The 19,442-nt window shown below is 36.8% G+C and overlaps 2 protein-coding genes across 5 annotated transcripts in view; one reads left to right on the top strand and one right to left on the bottom strand.

The window, feature by feature from the left end:
* The window catches only part of Bap170 (Brahma associated protein 170kD), a 57,311-nt gene extending 41,587 nt beyond the window's left edge, over nt 1-15,724 (top strand). The window contains exons 5-19 of one of the 4 annotated variants that reach the window (XR_011176073.1): nt 3,900-4,366; nt 4,552-5,066; nt 5,328-5,716; nt 5,810-6,029; nt 6,120-6,510; nt 7,559-7,870; nt 8,571-8,777; nt 8,874-10,816; nt 10,988-11,147; nt 11,254-11,412; nt 11,710-11,787; nt 12,894-12,985; nt 13,178-13,294; nt 13,375-14,449; nt 14,521-15,724. Coding sequence is in view for 3 of the 4 variants with exons in the window: in XM_069131637.1 (XP_068987738.1) it covers nt 3,900-4,366; nt 4,552-5,066; nt 5,328-5,716; nt 5,810-6,029; nt 6,120-6,510; nt 7,559-7,870; nt 8,571-8,777; nt 8,874-10,816; nt 10,988-11,147; nt 11,254-11,412; nt 11,710-11,787; nt 12,894-12,985; nt 13,178-13,294; nt 13,375-13,384 (5,060 nt within the window). In the remaining variant the exon portion in view is untranslated. Of the gene's footprint in view, nt 1-3,899; nt 4,367-4,551; nt 5,067-5,327; nt 5,717-5,809; nt 6,030-6,119; nt 6,511-7,558; nt 7,871-8,570; nt 8,778-8,873; nt 10,817-10,987; nt 11,148-11,253; nt 11,413-11,709; nt 11,788-12,893; nt 12,986-13,177; nt 13,295-13,374 lie in introns of all 4 variants that reach the window. The other 3 variants (XM_069131637.1, XM_069131639.1, XM_069131638.1) reach the window with 3 other exon arrangements.
* A 1,192-nt stretch (nt 15,725-16,916) lies between these two features.
* LOC138189741 (uncharacterized) lies at nt 16,917-19,367 on the bottom strand. Its single transcript, XM_069131875.1, has one exon. It carries the CDS (start codon nt 19,365-19,367, stop codon nt 16,917-16,919), a length of 2,451 nt encoding a protein of 816 aa, XP_068987976.1.
* Nucleotides 19,368-19,442: the final 75 nt, after the last annotated feature.

Raw genomic sequence — 19,442 nt, 5'->3', positions numbered from 1 at the left:
TTTATTGTCGTCTCGTGTTTATATCGCGTACGACGGATAATCGCGCACGCTGAAACCTAGCTCGATCCGCCTTTTCTTAGCAGTTTTCAGTGTTTACGCGGGAGAAGCACGATGGAGTTTAAATTACTCTTCTATCGCTTATCGGTCGGTCTTCTGTAAAGCCGTTGATTTACACGCGAGTGCGTTGACGGGACGCGGGAAAAGACGACGAGCGCTGGAGGACACTGTGCTCCTGTCATTGTTATCGGCCATGAAGAACGAGAAATAACCTCGGTGGATATCGCGTCGATGCACGTATACACGCGTGTCGTATACAGCCTCTCGCTGTTACCGTGATAAGTATTCGTATTGTTTGATCGTCGTTGAACTGTGAATTTTCATGGTAAAACTGTAAGAAGAAAATGAACTTTCAACGGCGTCGGTTTACTGTGCACTATTTTCATCGACATGGAGAGTCGCGTTAAAACGGTTTACGAGCGCCTCCTTTTAGAATTTCCGCCGACATTTGGCAGCGTGTCAAGCATTCTGCATGGATTATTAACACGCGAACTTTATATGTACTTTCGCGATGATAAATCGTTTCTCCTTTTTTTCGCCGATGATATAGAAATGTAGGATATAAATGGAAATGACTACATCGAGTTGACGAAAATGAGATTAACAGAAATTGTTCTATATTAATAACATATGTGTATATATATATATATTAATTTTCAGACTTAAAGTTAAAGAAACAGAAAATGAAAAGGCATTCGATAGGCGACAAAGTTATTTTCAAGTTACCAGTGCACATCGAGAGGATTACGACGATTAGAATTTAACGTTGTTGTTTCGCGTCACATTTTAAAGGCAAGACGGCGAAGAGGATAGGAGTAGAGTAATCGGAGTTGATAGGCATTGCACGAGCAGCAATTGCAGTTATTAAACGCGATTCCGCGGATCGTGCAGGCGCGCAAACGCGCGAATTAAACGTCATTTCGACTTTACTTCGCGGCAGTACGTCGACGGTGAAACGGTAAAACTTATAGAAATTAGACTTTAACGATTGCGTTTGAGCGGACGATGAAATTCGAAGGAAGCGCGATAAGAAATAACAAGTCGAGCGTTGTCAAGTTGCTGCGTCGATCGCCGTTAGTTTAGGTGTTGCGATTGAAAATTGTAATTGCCAGTGGAACGAGTATAATGGGATCTTGCGTATCTGGAACGATGAAACGATAAAATTAGGACGTAAGATGTAGCGCGAGGAAAGTTCTGCGACAACTCATAGGCCTGGAAGCGAATCTTTACTTGGCTGATCAAAGACAACTCGTTACTCCTGCCAAGAATGGCCTTTTCGTGTCGTTTTCGAAAGTGTCCTCGATTATTGCCAAGAATTATTCTTACCACGATTTTGCTTATTTTTCTCGAACCGACCACCCATAATCCCCATTGCGTAACCTTTTTCGATGAATTTTTCTCGCAACTTGCTAACAAACGGATCGATATCAAAGAAAAGATTACGTCGATTCCGTTGTCGCGTAATATCGATAATCGTTAATATTTACGTAATTTACGGTAATAAAAAAATTAGGTAATTTACGACGCGTACTACTTGTGTCGCGTATCGAACGACGATTCTTTAGGCGATATCGACGATCGTTGGATGCAAATATTAAGCCTAATATCTCAATGAACGTTTCGCTCGTTCCGGCGAGGGATAACATCGTTAATCAAACGTAACCGATAAAAAGATATCGCGAAAGATAGATCCCTTTCGTCCCTTCGTGTTCGTCTCTATCCATTCTTCCGGCATTCTTCAATACTTTCTGTGTTGTCTGGTTTTACCATGTACGTACTAAATTTAAACTAAATTTGCGGCATATACGCGTGTACTTGTATGTTGCTGTAACGCTCGAGGAACATCCATTTTATGGTCAATACGACGGAACGTTCTAGATCTAATAGCTTCGTTTGTTTGGATCACGAGCGATCTTCGAATTTACCTGGTAAGAAAAAAGCAAAAACTTTGGCTGCTTTTCTAGAAGAAGCGGGAAGGAAAGCTTAAACGTAAAGCGAGCCGCGTTACGAGATAAATCGTATCTTTTATCGCCTGGTTCGACCAGAAATACGAATACGAAAGAATCTGGACGGGCAGAATTTTATTAGCGATCCTTTTTCTCGTCCTTACCGCGCGCGCGTTTTTCGTTTTGCCCCGTTTCTCCCTCCCTAGGCTTCCGCCGACGGATTCCGTAGTTTCCGGCCAAAAGTAGCATTTCTCCCGGGACGCGCGATATTGATCGCGGTTTTGCGGCTGCAAAAGATTACCGCGATTTGCGATAATATTGCAAGTTCCAGTCTGTTCGAACCTCGTGCCTACGCCGTTAGAAAGAAAGGACGATTTGCTGCCGGATCAAGCTCTAGCATCGTGTGAAACACGTGCAATTCTAATTCACGCGAATTATCTTTCTTCCCTTGAAACTCGTATTCTTCCTTTCATTTTTCTTTCTTGAAAACGATAAAACTAGTAGGACGGAGCGCGTGTTTATATAGTTTGATATTTATCGATATTGATACCAAGTACTACACGCTTTTTATACATAGTCGAACGCCCACTCTACCGGACAGCCGGCAGAAGTAGTTAATTTTAGTTGTACTATTGTACCCTGTAGCGAACGAAGATATAAATATCTCGGAATGAAAGAACATCCATCTTAATTTCGCCTTACAATTTATGCGAATCGCCGTACATCTCGTTGAAATCTACGTAATCCGATTTATCGCTAAGAGTATAATGGTTCGCTTTGTCTGTCGATAATTTTCGATTTAAAAGATCAGAAACGAGCTGCACTATTTTAGCCGATATAATTCTCTGGTTTCGCACAGTTTGCTTCTCTTCGATCAAATGTTAATCTTCTTCTTTTCTTTTTTCTTTTTTCCTCCAATTATTCCGTACAACCATACCGCGTATACGTACGAGTAAACTGGAAGTACGGAGAAAATTCTTGAAACGGCCGTGTCGATTAATGGGAGGATTGAGGTTGGGTGAAAAATGGCGCGTCCGATCCAGATATTTTCGTTGCTTCGTAGAAATCTGGCCCTGACCGTGTACAACCTACTTACATTCGTGATTTGTCGATCACACCAGTTGCACGAGGCGTCGTCGCCGCTCGGCTAGTAGCAAGCGGATCTTTCAGTCTTCCTTCATTTACAAAAGAAACCGTTCGCAACAGCGTTCAAACATCGATACACCGTTCGAAAGAGACGCGCTTCGATACATGTCAAATTTCTAATAAATACGATAAATGGTAGAGTGAAAAAGTTCGCTTTAGAAAACCAGCCACTGGAATAACAACTATACCAAATTCTCCGCTCAACTGGGCTATTCTCCGACAGCGAGCAGGGAAAAGCGAAGTAGGCGACTACTCTACCTTTGTCTATTAAACTGGCATTTAAAAATGCGTAACAAGCGCGCGACAACCACTTCGATTTATTACTTTTAGTAGACAAAGTTTGCCGAGGTTCGTGAGAACACCAGTTAAATTTGCATATCGTTACGTTACGCGGCGAAAATTTCTCTAACTTTGAAAAGGTTAAGCGATCGATGTATTTTTGCTAGTTTCACACGTCTGTCTATTAAACTGATACTTTGGATTTAGCGGTTGGACGTTGTTAACGATATTCCGAGAAGTAACGAAACGAGTTAACGGCTCGATAAGAAGAGATCGGAAGAGATTTAGATTCGTTTGCCATCGTATTTCACGTAGCTGCGTATTATTAACGGAAAGAAAAATCACTCGAGATGGTTCGCAACGTTTCGCAAAACATCGATTACCGTAGCAACGATGAACGAGACGAGACGAGACTTCTTTATCGCCGAGTAGTAAGAATAAATTAATTTTGTATCTTTGTCTTTTTTTTAGAATCTCTTCGTGATTACAATGGCCTTTCGTCGGACCTCTACAAGCCATCCAACTACGATAAACTCGCACTATCGCTTCTCTCGCCTCTTCCCAACGAACAAGACTTCGCCATCAACGTGTGCACGTTGCTGTCGAACGAAGGCAAGCACATCCTGCGTCTCGACAAGTATCCCCGTCTCGTCAACATACTGCTGGCGCACGCCGGTATCTTCGACTCGCCCGGCACACGGCAGCTCTTCATCGAGGTCTATTCTCGCGTGAGGAATTACTCGATCAACTCGTTCTGGTCGGACGTTCTCGACTCGCAGGACGTGATAGATCTTACGAACGAGAGGACGTTTATGAAGAAACCAACCGCCAGTCCGCAGACCTTCTCCAGACGGAAAATCTTGGAGAGAGAGAAGCAGAACAGAAACGCGGCGTCGACGGAAAACGACGAGGCTTCCACGTCGATGGAAGTCGACGGGGTAAGATGGAATTCGATATTACGTCCGCGCGTCTCCTTTAACTTTTTCACGTTCCACTGATTCGTTTCCTTGGAGTTTAACTAACGAGCAAACTGTACCAACCACGGTGTTACTGCACACGTTTTATCGCGCCATCTTACGAGATTCGTTTTCGTTTCGTAATCGGAAAATATGTATCGCTGCAGGTGATACCAGACTGTTCAAGACTGGATCCAACTGGCTCGCATCAAGATGAAATTCTGAAAGATCAAAATCAAAACTCCATAAAGTTTGAAGAGGAGGACAGAGATTTGTTTTGTGTCGGACGAACGCTCGGAACGCAGGATCCTTATGGTCAACGTGTGCTACAAATAGCATCTATCTTACGGAATCTAAGTTTCACTCCAGAAAACGCCGCTGTATTAGGAAGAAATCGATGTTTCTTGAGATTTGTATTGCTCTGTGTGCGGGCAAGGTGGAGTAATTTGCACCAACTTGGTTTCGATATACTAGGGAACATAGCGAATGAAATAATCTTGAAAGAAGCTGGTGAAAGGATAACCGATGTTGTATTGTCGTGTGTAGCAAAGGGAATTGAATCCCAAGACAGGTTTATCGTTATTTCCTGCTTGGAGGTGCTTAACAAAATTAGCCAACAAGACAGCAACGAAGAAATTATTAGGTTTGGATTAGAAGACAATGTATATGAACTTATATGCAGGTGAATCTTCTTTCGTAAATTTCGATAAATTTCGTAAATTTTTCATTTTCCCTCCAACGATATTCTAACGCTTTCTAAAGAAACGTATCTTCCTCGTTTACTTCGTTTACTAACCGTATTGCAAATTTTAATTATCGACTTTCACCGTACAAACTTTCCCCGTATAATTATATTCATAACCGATAGAAAGGACACATATCGTACAGTTATTAGTAAATATATTACAACTTGTACTACATAGGAACTTGTGTTTTTCCGTAGGTTTTTAGCCCTGAACGACATAGCTCTTCTGGTATATACCTTGGAATGTTTGTACGCGTTGACTTCGTTAGGTGAAAGGCCATGTACCAGTGTTGCGCGCGTACGCGGAGCTATCGACACATTGGTCGCTCTTGTTACCGTAGAAGCGCAAAGTTACGGTCCAAAAGCGTGTATTCTGATGAGGGTAATCGAGACAGTGTCCACGGTAGCACCACCGCCTAATGCTGTTCAGAACACTCCGGTTACCGCTACTGCCCCAGCTACAACGGTGTCCTCCTCCTCTGTACCAACCACACCGGTTACAGTTACCGCGACACCAGCTCCTGTTAGTCCAGCACCGTCGCGACCAACGACACCAGCCGCCACTGCGACAAAATCTACGACACACAGTACATATCGAACTAATCAAGTACATCGTCGAAGAAAACCTAACGACAGACAACGATAGATTGATATTGTCTTCTTTCTATGTCTATGTTTAGAAGCAGTGGAGACGAGTAATTCGCTTCAACAGCAGCACGCGCACCAACAAATCATACAGGAAAACGAGCAGTTCGCTCTGAGTTGGTTAAGAGCTACCTTCGAACCTGCGCTTGGCGTACGTATAGAACAGGAAGAGCTATACAAAAAGTATCTCGGTTGCTGCACGAAGATCGGTAGAAGAGGCGTTATCGCTCCACTTCACTTTCCAAGATGTGTTAGGTAATCTCTGATTTTCCCCAACGAAATAACATTCGCTCGAGCTGTATCGCACGAAAATCAATTTATCGATACGAAACTGTTTCCCTATAGATCTGTATTTGGTGGAAGCGTCGGACCAAATCCGTTGAAAGGTGAAACAAGCGGTACTCAGTATTACGAAGGAATCCGAGTACGGGCCACACCTCCCCAAGTAACTTATCCGAGCCAAACTGCGGTTGGGACTAACACAGCTCCAATTCCAGCAGTCAACACAACGCCAGTAAAGGTGCTTCCCGTACAACAGCGTACAATCAAGAGTATAAGTCCTGCTCCTGATAGCACGGCCCTAGACAATCCTGCATCTGGGCCTCCGAGAACCCCTGCCCCAGCGTCACCTATCCTAAAAGCCCAATTGTCTGCTCCACCGAAACCACCATCCAGTATCTCGAACACTGCAACTCAATCCCAAAATCCAGTCACCAAGGTTGATTCTAAAAGTCAGGTGGGTCCAAGTCCTAAGCTTTCTACCATTCTCTCTACCACTCATGACCTTGGTTCTTATTTTGGTTATGGTCTCACACTATGCTGTTATAATATGGGCTTCCCTTAACAAACTTACATTTTGCATGTTTCGAATCCCGTGTCGAATCCGTCGATATATGTGCATGCAGATAAGTACACATGTGAACAGTGTAAAATCCGGATCATCGATCCACTCACTTTTCCGAAAACTTTCTTGCCTTAGTAAAGAAGCGTTTTAATGTCTAACATATTTATATGAAATGTATAAAAATGTATAACCATTCTTTGCTTCGAATAAGTAGGGTCTAACTGTTAGCTGATGTGTATAACAGAACGAAGCTTATTAAATATATAAATATAGTATATAAATATTAATTTAAGCGCAAATTGCTATTATAGCGCTACTATATACCGTTTATTATAAATGCTATTTACAAATAATAATTTCTGCTCAAATCCGATTAAAGCTCACAATTCTGTCTGTTTTACACTTTTACCAGTAATAGTTACAGATGCGATGTTGGCTAAAAAGTTTTATCTTTGCATGATCGACGTATTATTATTTCACAAATACGCATTCTTTGATTGGAATAATCTTTATGCAACTTGTATGATATTTCTATCATAATGTAATACAATATTCCTGTTATGTGATGATATTCTTCTGTAACAAGTATACATTTTGTATTTGATTAAATCAATTTATGTTACGTCAATTCATCTCATGCTTAATAAGAAACAAAATGCTGCTAACAGATTTTATGAGATTCACTATCGTCGGCGTTGAAAATTGTTCGCGGCACATAGCTGAATCATTCGCGTACTATACGATATATCTAATATATAAACTATCTTGCAGTGTAATACTTTCCAAATAACGCCAACTAAAGTATTACTGTTTAAGTATGTAACTCTCGCGGCCTCTGTAGATTCCATTTAAAGCTAAACGAATCGATATTTCCGTAATATAATGATGTTACGATATGTCGCAACGTTCTTGTAATTACATTACCGTCGTTGTTGATTAGGTGTCGGTGTCGCATCCTCACCTGAGTCAAGCGTTGCTGTCAAGTGGTTCCCAAACACAGCCTCAACCACAAGTCCAGCAGGTACAGCAACAGTGTCAAACGGTCCAGGTAGTTGCAAAGGAAGATAATCGAAGTGGTACTACGTCCAGTTCCATAATAAAAAGCCTTCTGGCTACTAAGGTAACGGTCAGCAGCGACTGCATGCCCAGTACTGCTGCGACTTGTGTGACTACCCCTACTGCCTGTGTAACAAACACTACTGCTAGCATCGCATCCAGCATCAGTGCCAACCAGCTAATAACCAGCAACCAGGTATCATTGTTGTACATTAACAATGAAAACTGTAGTATTTTTTTATATTTATAGGACACTGAGTTTTAAAAGGATCTTAGTACATTGAAGTGCAACCATAGATTGTAGGATGGTTAAAGAGATATATTTTCTATACAAAAGGAAAAGATACGAGACGAAGCATGACGTGTGATTGAATTACTACGTTAAGTAGAATGCTATGACAGATATGTGCGTAGGATAATTAAATTTGAATTTCAAATAATGTTTATTCGTTTGTATTATAGAGAAACCATTTTACAGGATAAGATCGCACTTGGAAACGTACTTAGTGAATGTATGTCTTAACAAATTTGATTTCAATGAGTTTTCCAACGTTTTGGAGTAGTTACCAATATTATGTTTTTGTTATGCTATTTTCTTTTATTTCAAGAGACGAATTTTACATTTGTCTTCATCGTTCAATTGAAATTTCCAAGTAATATTTAACAACGATTATTTTTTTTTCCTTTTTTTTTTTGTTTTTTTTTCTTTTTTTTTTAAGTTCAGAGTGAAAATAATAGCGTATTGTATATATTACTAACAAAAGCATGGTTTTCGAAATTGGAGTTATTTTCTTCTATATAATAATAAAAAAAAAAAAGAAATACAAGAATTAATATTTCTTGAGGAAAGATACGAAAAGTTACTCTCGCAACTCTGATTTGTATTATTTATATAGGTTGCACAACGTCAACAACAACAAAGGCTACTGCAACAACAGTTAACCAATATATCGCAACCACCTACAACTACAACTAGCGTAACCACAATACTCCCAAAGACTCCTGTCAACTCGAAGCAAAAGCCAGCTATCACACCCATTCCTGCCAAGAAGATACAAAGGCTCAACGGGGCCAAATTTATTATCACTAATAATTGTGACAAGGTACAACATGAATTTTATGGCAAACCATGCAGACGTTTTATAATTTTATAATTTTTAAAATTTAGTTAGTTATACTCGTTTGATTTTATATCGCAGACTGAAGTAAATGATAATGAGAATGTCAACCAAATCGTAACATCGACAACTTCTTCCACGGTGGTTTTGAACTCAACCGAAAATCACATATCGTCAACCATTAAAGTATGTCGGCCTCCAACTATAACCGTAACTACAGCAAACAAAGCGATCCAACGTTCGACTTGTACATCGATCGCCGAAGATTCAGACTCGACCAACAATTCTTTGGCATCCAGTAGTGGTATCGGTGGTAGTAGGGATTGTTCTGGTGTCGGTATAGAGGAGGACAATTCTTTGACGAGTTTCGAGGGAATTCTGTTAAACGGTGCACCAAGTAATATGGACATCGACGCGCAGGAAGATGGATCATCGAAAGATTCGTCTAGTGTAACGACTAAAGAAAAACCTCTGCAAAGTATGATGCTTGCAGATTTGTTAGAAAGGAAAGTTGACAAGGAGCCGATTTTAAACGGCGTGTTAGGGAAAAATTCAATCAATGACAAGGGAATGGACTTAGTAGAAAATCACATTAAGAAAGTGCTAAAAGAATCTCCTACTGACATTAAAATAAAATCTGAAGTAGAAGAAACGGAGGTCTCTGAGGATACTTTAATCGAAGCACCCAGAGGGATAAAACGATCTGCCAGCGAATTAGACGAAGTAGATGTAAAGAAAGTAAAATATTCCAATGGTACGATGTCGCCGGATCTTGCTGTTGATTCGACTACCGCCGAATCTACTGTCTCGAGTATAAAGTCTGAAGAACAGGACGATGACAAAGATAACGAGAAAGTAACCGTGTCTTCTACAGCCGCGAATCTTTATGCTGCTCTGGCCGCGGATTGTATAGAAGACGAAACGGATCTTGACGAGAACGTTAATGTAAGTGTTAAGGAAGAACCTATTACTATAAAAGAACCTATCACTATAAAGGAGGAACCTGTCAACACGATGAAAGAGGAGCCTATCACGATAAAAGAGGAACCTCACATATTCGTCAATCAAATTAATCAACAACCACCTCAACAGCAGCAGCCGTCGCAACAGCAACCACAGCAGCAACCGCAACAGCCACCACCACAATCGCAACACCCGCAACCACAAGTGCAACAACAACAACAACAACAACAGCAGCCACAATTACAGCCGCAACAACTTATCGTTACAGCACCTAGGCAGATAGTAGTACAACAAACGATTCAACCAAATAATCAAGTTATTATACCAACTGGTCCAGTGAAAGGAAGGCAGGCCCAACCGCAACCGCAAGTTTTATTGCAACAAGGAGCAGGAGGTCAATTACAGTACGTCGTTTCTGGCGGCGTGCCTGGTCAAAATTACGTCCTAGCTCAACCACAAACGACATTGGTTCAGGGTCAAGCGCAGACTGTGTTAGTAGCTCAGACGACACAGCAGCAAGGAACTGGTGCAAAAACGATAATTATTTTGCAATCTCAAGCAGCTGCGCAGCCAACCCAACAAAAAATGGTGGCCGTCACACCTCAGGGACAACAGGTTGTTGTTACACAAGTTTCACGTCCTATCTTGCAAAGTCCGGCACTCGGTAATATACCCCCGCCTTTGGTTCCAACGTCAGGCACAATTCCACAAACTTCTATAATAGTGAACAGTTCCGTGGCACAAACAAATCCCAACACAGTGACTGTCACGATTCCTGCAATGGCCCAACAAACACCAGTGTCAACTAGTGTACCATCGAGAGTGGTGACACCAACACCGGCTTCTACTCCACCCCCTACCAGACCTACCACGCCTCATCAAGCAGCTGCAACGCATGGATTGCCGGCGAAACAACCTGCTAAAGTAATGAAGACTGTCAGTTCCTCAACCTCCACAGAACCGGAATCCAAGCCGTCTACGAGCCAGAATCAACCAGAAAAGACCATCACCATCAAAATCGATCCTAATGCTTATTTGTGCGAATGGCGGGGTTGTTTAAGGTAATTGACTATTTCTCGGCAATTTAAGAGTGAACTTTAAGAATTTACGACAAATGTCCTACATTTTAAAACAAAGGGAAAAATACCAGTTCTTGTTTTTATAAGCTTAGTAAAGATTGAATTAGATGCGTCATTTAATATTATCTAATACATACATTTCTTTATTTACAGGCAATTTAAAACACCACACGAAGTTTATCTTCATGTGTGTGAGGCACATTGTCCAACTGGTGGAGAGGAAATATTATGTCTTTGGGCGAGTTGCGATGCCTTAAAAAGACGTAGATTTTCGTTAATGACACATTTATACGATAGGCATTGTAACGCGGAGGTATGTATTGATATCATCTTAAAAAAAAAAAAAAAAAAAAAAAAGAAAAAAGTCTTAAGAGAACCTAACTAAAGCTATAAAAGCTATATATCTGACAATTTTACAGACAATGTCGATAAGAAGGAAACAGTTGACGGTAACAGGCAAAACCGAAGTTTCCACGTCGACACCGTCAGCTCCTCATCATCCTGGGTATGCACCGAATGCAGCATTCCATGCTATTAAACGGCACGCATTGGAATTTGTAAATCCAAAGGAGTTAATGGTTAGTAAGATCACATATAAAGTTACACAAGTTACAATGAACTACGATAATGCAAATAGCTGTAAGTTAGTGATAATTTCGGTAAAAAGAAAGAAGCACAAAACACTTCTTAATCATGGGGTAACAAATGCACTAAAATTATTACGCGAGATAGCACGATATATTAATGTCAAAGATAACGCGTTTAATGATATAAACTGTGTCAATATTTCGGAGAATCCTTTATAGTCCCACGGTTCATAGAGTCTATTGAGTTTTGTTAATGTAATGAAATTTCTTATTCTCTCGGCAAAGCAGCAAAGGCCGACCAAGCCCGCTGCAGCCACTTCAAGCTCTTCTTCCCCCAGACCTGGGCAAAATCCTCCACCAGAACAGGTAAAAACGTGTTCAGAAATTGAAAAAAAAAAAGAAAAAAAAAAAGAAAGGATTCACGATTCACAGCCACAGCCCTTGTGCGCTGTTCCTGCCGCCTATTTTTTTTTTTTTTGCGCTACATCTCTTTTGTTTTTCGTAACATACGTTGTGTTCTTTTAATTTTTAATTTCACATTTTTCGTTGTATACGTACGTATGTTCTATTAGCATGGATTTCATTTTAGTTTCATTTCGTAGCTGGCGTCGCTGTATAATTTATGTGTTCACGCAGTTGAAGTGTATTCATGATGATGAAGGGTGCTGGTATATAATACTTTAAGAAGCATAACGTAGAATATTTGTCGCGCTTTTAATACAGGGCAACCACCTTTTGTATTAATCGCGATTAAAAAATTAACGATTGTATCTATATCAAAATACGAAGATTTGTTTCTTTATCGATTTTTAATGAAAAAAAATTTTCTATGTATGTTGGACTACTAATTAACAGTTGCGTTTACAAAGATACGTAAAAACTTTATATATATATATATATATTTTTTTTTTTTACGAATATGTACATTTGCTTATATCTTTGGCACCAAAAAAAAAAAAAAGTAAAAAAAAAGTAAAAAAAATATTTGTCTGGTGGTCAATTTATCAATATCAATTGTATATACGTATTTGTAGTAATTTTAAATGAAATCACTTTGTTTGTGTTATTAGCGATTTTCGAAACTCTTTTAAAGCATGCTACAATTAATTTTTTTGTTTTCACATTAAATTACTTATTAGCATCAGAAATTGTATATATATTTTATGACTCATGATGTCAGGGTATCTTCTGTTCACATAAAAGAGTAATTTGATATTCGTTGAAATTGTCCAATCTATTCACATGCGACATCATATCGTAAATCAATGTTTCCACCTTGTTTTCATAATTGTATTTTACTAATGTTCGAAGCTGTTGCAACTAATTGATTCAAACATCATGAAATAATAGCTATACTCTGATATATTATATTTGTTTTAGTGTTACTTAAAAGTGTGGCTAGATGATCTTCTTACTTTAACATATAATTTAGAATAAAGTAAATTCTTAATTGTTTTGTGATTTTTCAACAGGATGACAACGAAGGTCCAGTGACCAAAAGTATTCGCTTGACAGCAGCTCTCATTCTCAGAAACCTAGTCATATATTCAACACATGGCAGAAGGTAAACTTTGCTTCCAACATCTTGTCGGTTTAACTCGATTAAAAAATTAGATAATTTGTTTCATTTTAATTAAGTAATTTTATCCCATTTCTACGAGATCTTTTTGTAACAACAAGTGAACAAGTGATTATACTAAGGATATATTACACATTTTACACATTTTACAACTATTGCTGATATTTTGATTTTCAGGCATCTTAGAGCGTACGAACCACATTTGGCAGGTGTCGCATTAAGTAATGTCGAATCATCGAGAACAATCGCACAAGTTTTGTACGATATGAACGATCAAAGCAGCAGTAACCATAGGTGACCTCTCGAACCAGGCCTCTAAAAGAAAGCTCTTTCTCGTTGCGAGCAGCGATCAACTCGTTTATTTTGAATTTTAGTGTAAAGTGAGACAACAGAAATATGGTAGAAAAGATGCTAAAAGTTTGCAATTTATTGCAAAAGAAAGGTGTGCTTGTGTGGTGTATGGAAAAAGGGAAGATGTAAATGACGAAGAGGATATACTAGTAGAGAAGAGGATACGGCAATGTTCCAGAATTATTAAAGAGGCCTATAAACTTACTAAGCAAGTCGATTTGCCGATTTAGACTATAATAATGTACTGTAACTAGTTAACACGAATGAAAGACAGTAGTTGAAGTGATTACGGATCAGTGATAAAAGAAAAAAAAAAGCAAACAAAAAACGAGATAATATTTCAAATTTAATATTAATATTTATTTTCTCAACAAGAAGCGGAAGAAATGTTTTTAGTAATCGTGTACAAAAAATGAAGGGCGAAGAAAATACTTTATGGACGTTATAGTTAATTACAATGAATATTATATTATTATATTATATTATTATTATTATTATTAATTATTATTAATATTATTGTATGTTTTTCATAAGTCAACCACAACAAAACATAGAATGTAAAGAAAACCTTTTTATGAAATGTATTTGTTAGGAATTTATGATTTTGCTTATATAATTGCATATTGCAATTACATGGCTATATTATCGTCTCTCTTTTATTTTATTATCGAGTAATCTTATTCTGTCAAGATATAACGTTGGTAAGGCATCGCACATAGCTTGACGATGACGGCGTACTCCGACCGCAAGTCCATCGTGTATTAAAAACTCTAAGAACTTCTTCTGCTTTAAATCGGTTTTAGCTCGGGGACTTTTAGCCACTTGTTCGACCTCTGTATCCAACTTGAAATCGTAAAAAAAGATACTCTTAGTAAGAAACTTTTCTACTTTTTCGGGCAAACTGAGCGTGTCGTGTTGAATTATTTCCTCGATCGTATTATTATTCTCATCTACGCATATTAACATGGCCCGGTTTGTGTGAGTCATGGAATTCTGAGAAATGACGAGAAGCATCCATAAAATGCTGCACACACTTCGATTCGATCAAGTCAAGATCAATTATTGCTTCCGACTTGTCCGTATATTATCGATACAGATGTAAGTATATTTATACTTGGAACTTAGAAAGGCCTAAATGTTCTTAAAGCCAGTGTTTTTCAAATTTTCAGCACTAAAGAAAGAATGGCTGGGTGTGAAGAAACTAAAAAAGCACTTTCCAATCAAGGCAGTTTGCCAATAATTAAAGAATTTAAAGATCTTAAGTACTTTACAATAATGACAAATGGACAAATAGAACGATCATATGTAACAATTTTATTTTAATTCCAATGAACATTATAAATTGAACGTCGTTCGGAAATCAAAAGTTTCGGAGCAAATACTCTGTTCTATATATTTATTTATTTTTCCTTTCTTTTTAAATAAGAATTTATTGTTTTAAATAAAAGTGACAAAAGTTTCAATGGTACGATACTTTCATTTGAAATTCTGATACGATGCATCTATGAATTTTCAAACGATTACTTTAGGGGCGAGTGTTTCTCGTGGCGCGTGACTAACAAAGCATTTTTGTTCTTGTCCAAAATTTTAATGAAATATTATCGACTTCTTTGTATCATAAGCTGTATAAAAAAGATGAGGTAACGGAAGTAAGTGTACCATGAAATGGTTATTTTAGTTGTTTTGCGAGATCGAGAGAGTAAAAGCGATTAAATTTTTCTATTTGGAAAAGTTAGTTATATTCGTTGGGATGTGTTGTAACTTAAATGAGAAAAAAAAGATGTCTGTTTCGTTTCTCAAACGTTGAAAAGAAGAAAGTAAACGAAAAAAAAAAAATATATATATATATATATATTATTTTTTTTTTACGTTAGCAGACGCGACAATGAAGATCGTGCGAATAGGTTTGCATTTACAATTCATCGAGTTACCCAGCTATTTAGGCGGGATCCGCGAATAAAAAAGTTATTGGACGATCGTATTCGAATAACGTCCACAAAAAATAAAGTATATATGTATAATTATAAATATTTGTACATAATACCTGTATTTCATTCATGATGTTGCGAGTTCTGTGTAAATTTTTCTTAAAGGTGTAAGATTAAATGTCTGGCGAAGCGAAGTGAAGAAGAATTTTTGTATTATAGTAGGATTATGACAAGACGTAGGGAGTTGCAAGGTACATAAGAGAAATTTTTGTAATTACCGAATCGATATACAGCGGACGCTGAGAAGAGAAAACTGGCTGGCACCGATTGTAACGAAGAAAGAAACTGATAATTTAAATATCGTGAATTGTAAAACGATGAATACATTGTGCGAGCCTCTGTTATGTATTTTATATATAGATTATACATATTATATATATATATATATATAAAATACATATAATTATATATGTAATATATATATTATATTATATTATATATATTATATATATATATATATACATACATAAATCAAATTGAATAGCTGAACGTTTAGAAGAGAAATCTTATGAGAGGCTTTTTATTTTTATTATTTGTAATTACCTAGTTTACATGTTCACCGTTTCGTACGATCATCGAGATCATAACAATATGTGTAAAGGAATAAAAGAATGATATAATAAATTACTAAATACAAAAGGAAAAAATCGTTGAAATTAAACGTACGAGCTATTTGAATATTTATTCTCTGACTGCATTATATACTTCTCACGGAAGCAAGTCTCAGCGTACCTGATTAAAAATCTTTAATAACGAAGGTTATCCTTAGTTGAACTAACAAAATATTTTGCTTTCGCTTTGCTACATTTCCATCTGCACATATACATATATTCTGGAAAATGAGTTAAATACAGACAGTAATTACTTTGTATACTGGTTATATTCTTTATTTTGACATTTTGCGATCCAAAAATTTGCATCTTCCTGAAGTTTGATATATCTGCAAAATTTATTATGTAAAAATGATATATAGCTAACGGTTTAGGTTCCCTAGGATACTTCGACAAATATCATTCTCAAGTGCTAAACAATATCTTAAGTGCTAAGGAAAAGAAATTCATAAAATTTGGTATTGACAATAAACAATACCGTACATTTTATTATTTTACAATCACATTTTTACTTTATTAATTGCGGAAGTAAATTATATAGACAAATACAATAAGCTTTCTCTATGATATATCAGTCATACGTACAATATAATAACAATTTCTGTTAAATAGTAATGATAATGCAGTCTTATTGTCAACTAAAAATTTTACAACACTAACTTGCCAACTTAAAATTTTACGATAATCTTAAAAGTTACAGTGAAAAATATTATCCTCAGATCTCATTCCTGTTAGATATCATAATATAAAAACATTTTTATTCTCTATATTACTACATACAATCGATATCACCCTACAAAAATAGAAAATTGCAAGCAACTTAGGCTTTGTTTGCAAATAACTAAGCTTTGTTTGTTATTATTAGAACTAGGTTATAAATTAAGATCTTACAATTGGTGTATTATGATTTACATTTATTTCAATAGATAACTGCACTCTATTATCAATTTTATTTCTTATTAATTGTTAACTTAATATGCAGCCGTCATTTCTTGCTATTCTTTCTTCATCAAAATTTTTCATGCTATTCGTGTTGCCAACCGAGATACAAGGAACTGAGGTGGCAGTTGTGATCTGTAAATTGGAGGATTGCGTGTATACAGTATTTAATAAATCTGATATTTTGCAGTTATTCACTGAGCACTTTTCATAGCCGCAATGATTTCCATTAGAGCGAACAGCTTCACTTTTATATGTTACGGACATTAATTTAAATGCTGCGGGTATTCGCTTCTTTCGCCTGGACAAACCATATTTAATCAATTTCTTCTTACCGCATATAACACATGTACCGGTCAAACATTTTGACCTAAAATTTAAGAACTCTGATCTTTTATATTTAGTCTTCAAACATTTACTACTCAAGTTTTTCGTTAAAAATAACATTATAATTGCTTTTTCATCACAACATGAGGATATTCCTTTATTTACATTTACTGAATTGATCGTCTTGTTTTCTTGTGCTACCGAATAATCATTTAATTCAGTCGATGTAGTTTTCTTGACTTGCTTTATTTGCAAACTTTCTTCGGATACGGGAGTTGTTTGGGTACAAGTTGATATGTAACAAAGAGTTTCCTTGTTCTTTGGTGCATCGATATTTCTAGGCGTGGACGTAGCAATTGGCCTAAAATTTGACGAATCAAAAATGCGGAAAGACACGGATCTTGCACATTGAACATGGGCATTTTTCACATTTGTTGAATAGTTATCGCCAGGATATATCAACGATTTAATATTATTTCTTTTATAACTGTTATCATTTTTATTGTGATCTTTCTTATGGGTGCCTTTTTTATGGATTCGTGAAAGGATCACATCTGGTCCTTTAACATGTTGTGAACTAAAATTAGTTTCTAGTCTTAATAGCGGACTTTGAAAATATTTTATATCATCGTGTGAACATGGTTCCTGTATATAAATATTTTTCTTTTCAGGATTCTGTGTAATCATATCACTGTGTTGTTTAACATTAGATTTTTCTGCAACTAATTTTTCGTTTCTCTTTTTCTTAGTTCTTATACTTTTGTTCGCTGTGGTTAATTCTTCCTCTAATGTATCGGCATGTTTTTTTATTTCCTGTAACATCTTCATGCACTTTGGTCTCATTATTTCTGCTGAATTTATTTTTGCTAAAAGAAACTTATTTCCTTCGTTCTTGTAGATGCAATCCATATTTTTACATTTTACTTCTTTCAACTGATAATTTTGATCATTACATTTTTTCATATCTTTATCTCTGAACCTTTTAACGCTCTTCAGCATATTTTGCAGTATGTCCAAAGCATTGTCAATTGTACTTGTACATTTATCCACACATTCGTAATCATTTATATTTCTAATATTTGAAAATCTGTCTTCGTATTCGTCTCGTTTTGCATTCAACATGGAACAGTTAATTTCATTACAATTTACATTTGTACAGATATCTATAGTTTCCGGGATTGAAAATTTTGCAAATTTTTCAGTTACCGATGTACTTCTATCAAATTTATCTTTTTGACAATTTGCTTTTGGCTTGTGTTCTTCGCACTTGTCCTTGCATGTACTGATCGTTTCATTAATGCAGATAGTGCTTTCAATCTCGTTATTTTTCATGAAATTTCTGGTAACGTCAGACGCTGTAGGGGAACTCGCATAAAAAAGTTCTGTGCACGGTCTATCAGTTGTAGGTGTAACTAAACTTCCCAATTTCATAAATTCGGAATTAAGTAGCATATTTGGAGATTTTAATTGTAAATCTGTAGAATTCTCCAAAGGTGATTTGAAATTCATAGGAAGACTTAGAAGCTTAATAGAATTTTCTTTAACATTAGAAATTTGTGCCGAATTTAATGATAAATCTGTTTTTATCATTTTAGAAACTCCATTGCTACCGTTTATTTGTTTCATGCAACTAGCCAAATTTGTTACCGGGAAACTGTTGGTAGGCAATCTTTTAGAAAATTTCACGGGACATCCAACAAGTTTGCTCGCGTTAAAATTCGCTTTAATATCATCTACATCTAAATTTCTCACTGTATCCGTGCTCAACGGTGTTAGTTGTTTCGTTCCATTAATTTGGGGAAATAAGTTTGTCTTAAGCGAATTCGATGGAAACGTGTTATTATCCGATATTTCATTTGATCGAACAGGATGACATAGAAATGGTGGATTATTATTGTATCTAAGTTGTGAAATATTATTAAAGATTAAACCATCGTTATCTTGATCGTACTTTCTTTCATAGTGCGTTCCTACTGACTGCGACACATCAAAGCAACTCTCTGTACGAAAGGCGGTGTGATTATATTTTTTGTTAAACGAATAGAATTGTAGCATATTCGATGATTGGAGATTAGTTTTGATTGAATCTGCATTAGGTTGAAATAGCGAGGTACTTTCCTTCTGTATACGGTTATATTGATTTGAATGCATTTTGCAATCTGATCGTAAAATTATATTTATACAAGGAACATCACGTTGAGCATCTTTCGCATGGTTACTGCATTT

This window comes from Bombus flavifrons, chromosome 2, assembly GCF_040668555.2.
Source record: "Bombus flavifrons isolate JBK064 chromosome 2, iyBomFlav1_principal, whole genome shotgun sequence".
NCBI classification, from domain to species: Eukaryota; Metazoa; Arthropoda; class Insecta; order Hymenoptera; family Apidae; genus Bombus; species Bombus flavifrons.
The sequence above is the reverse complement of the archived record's forward strand: the minus strand, read 5'-3'. Positions and strand labels throughout refer to the sequence as shown.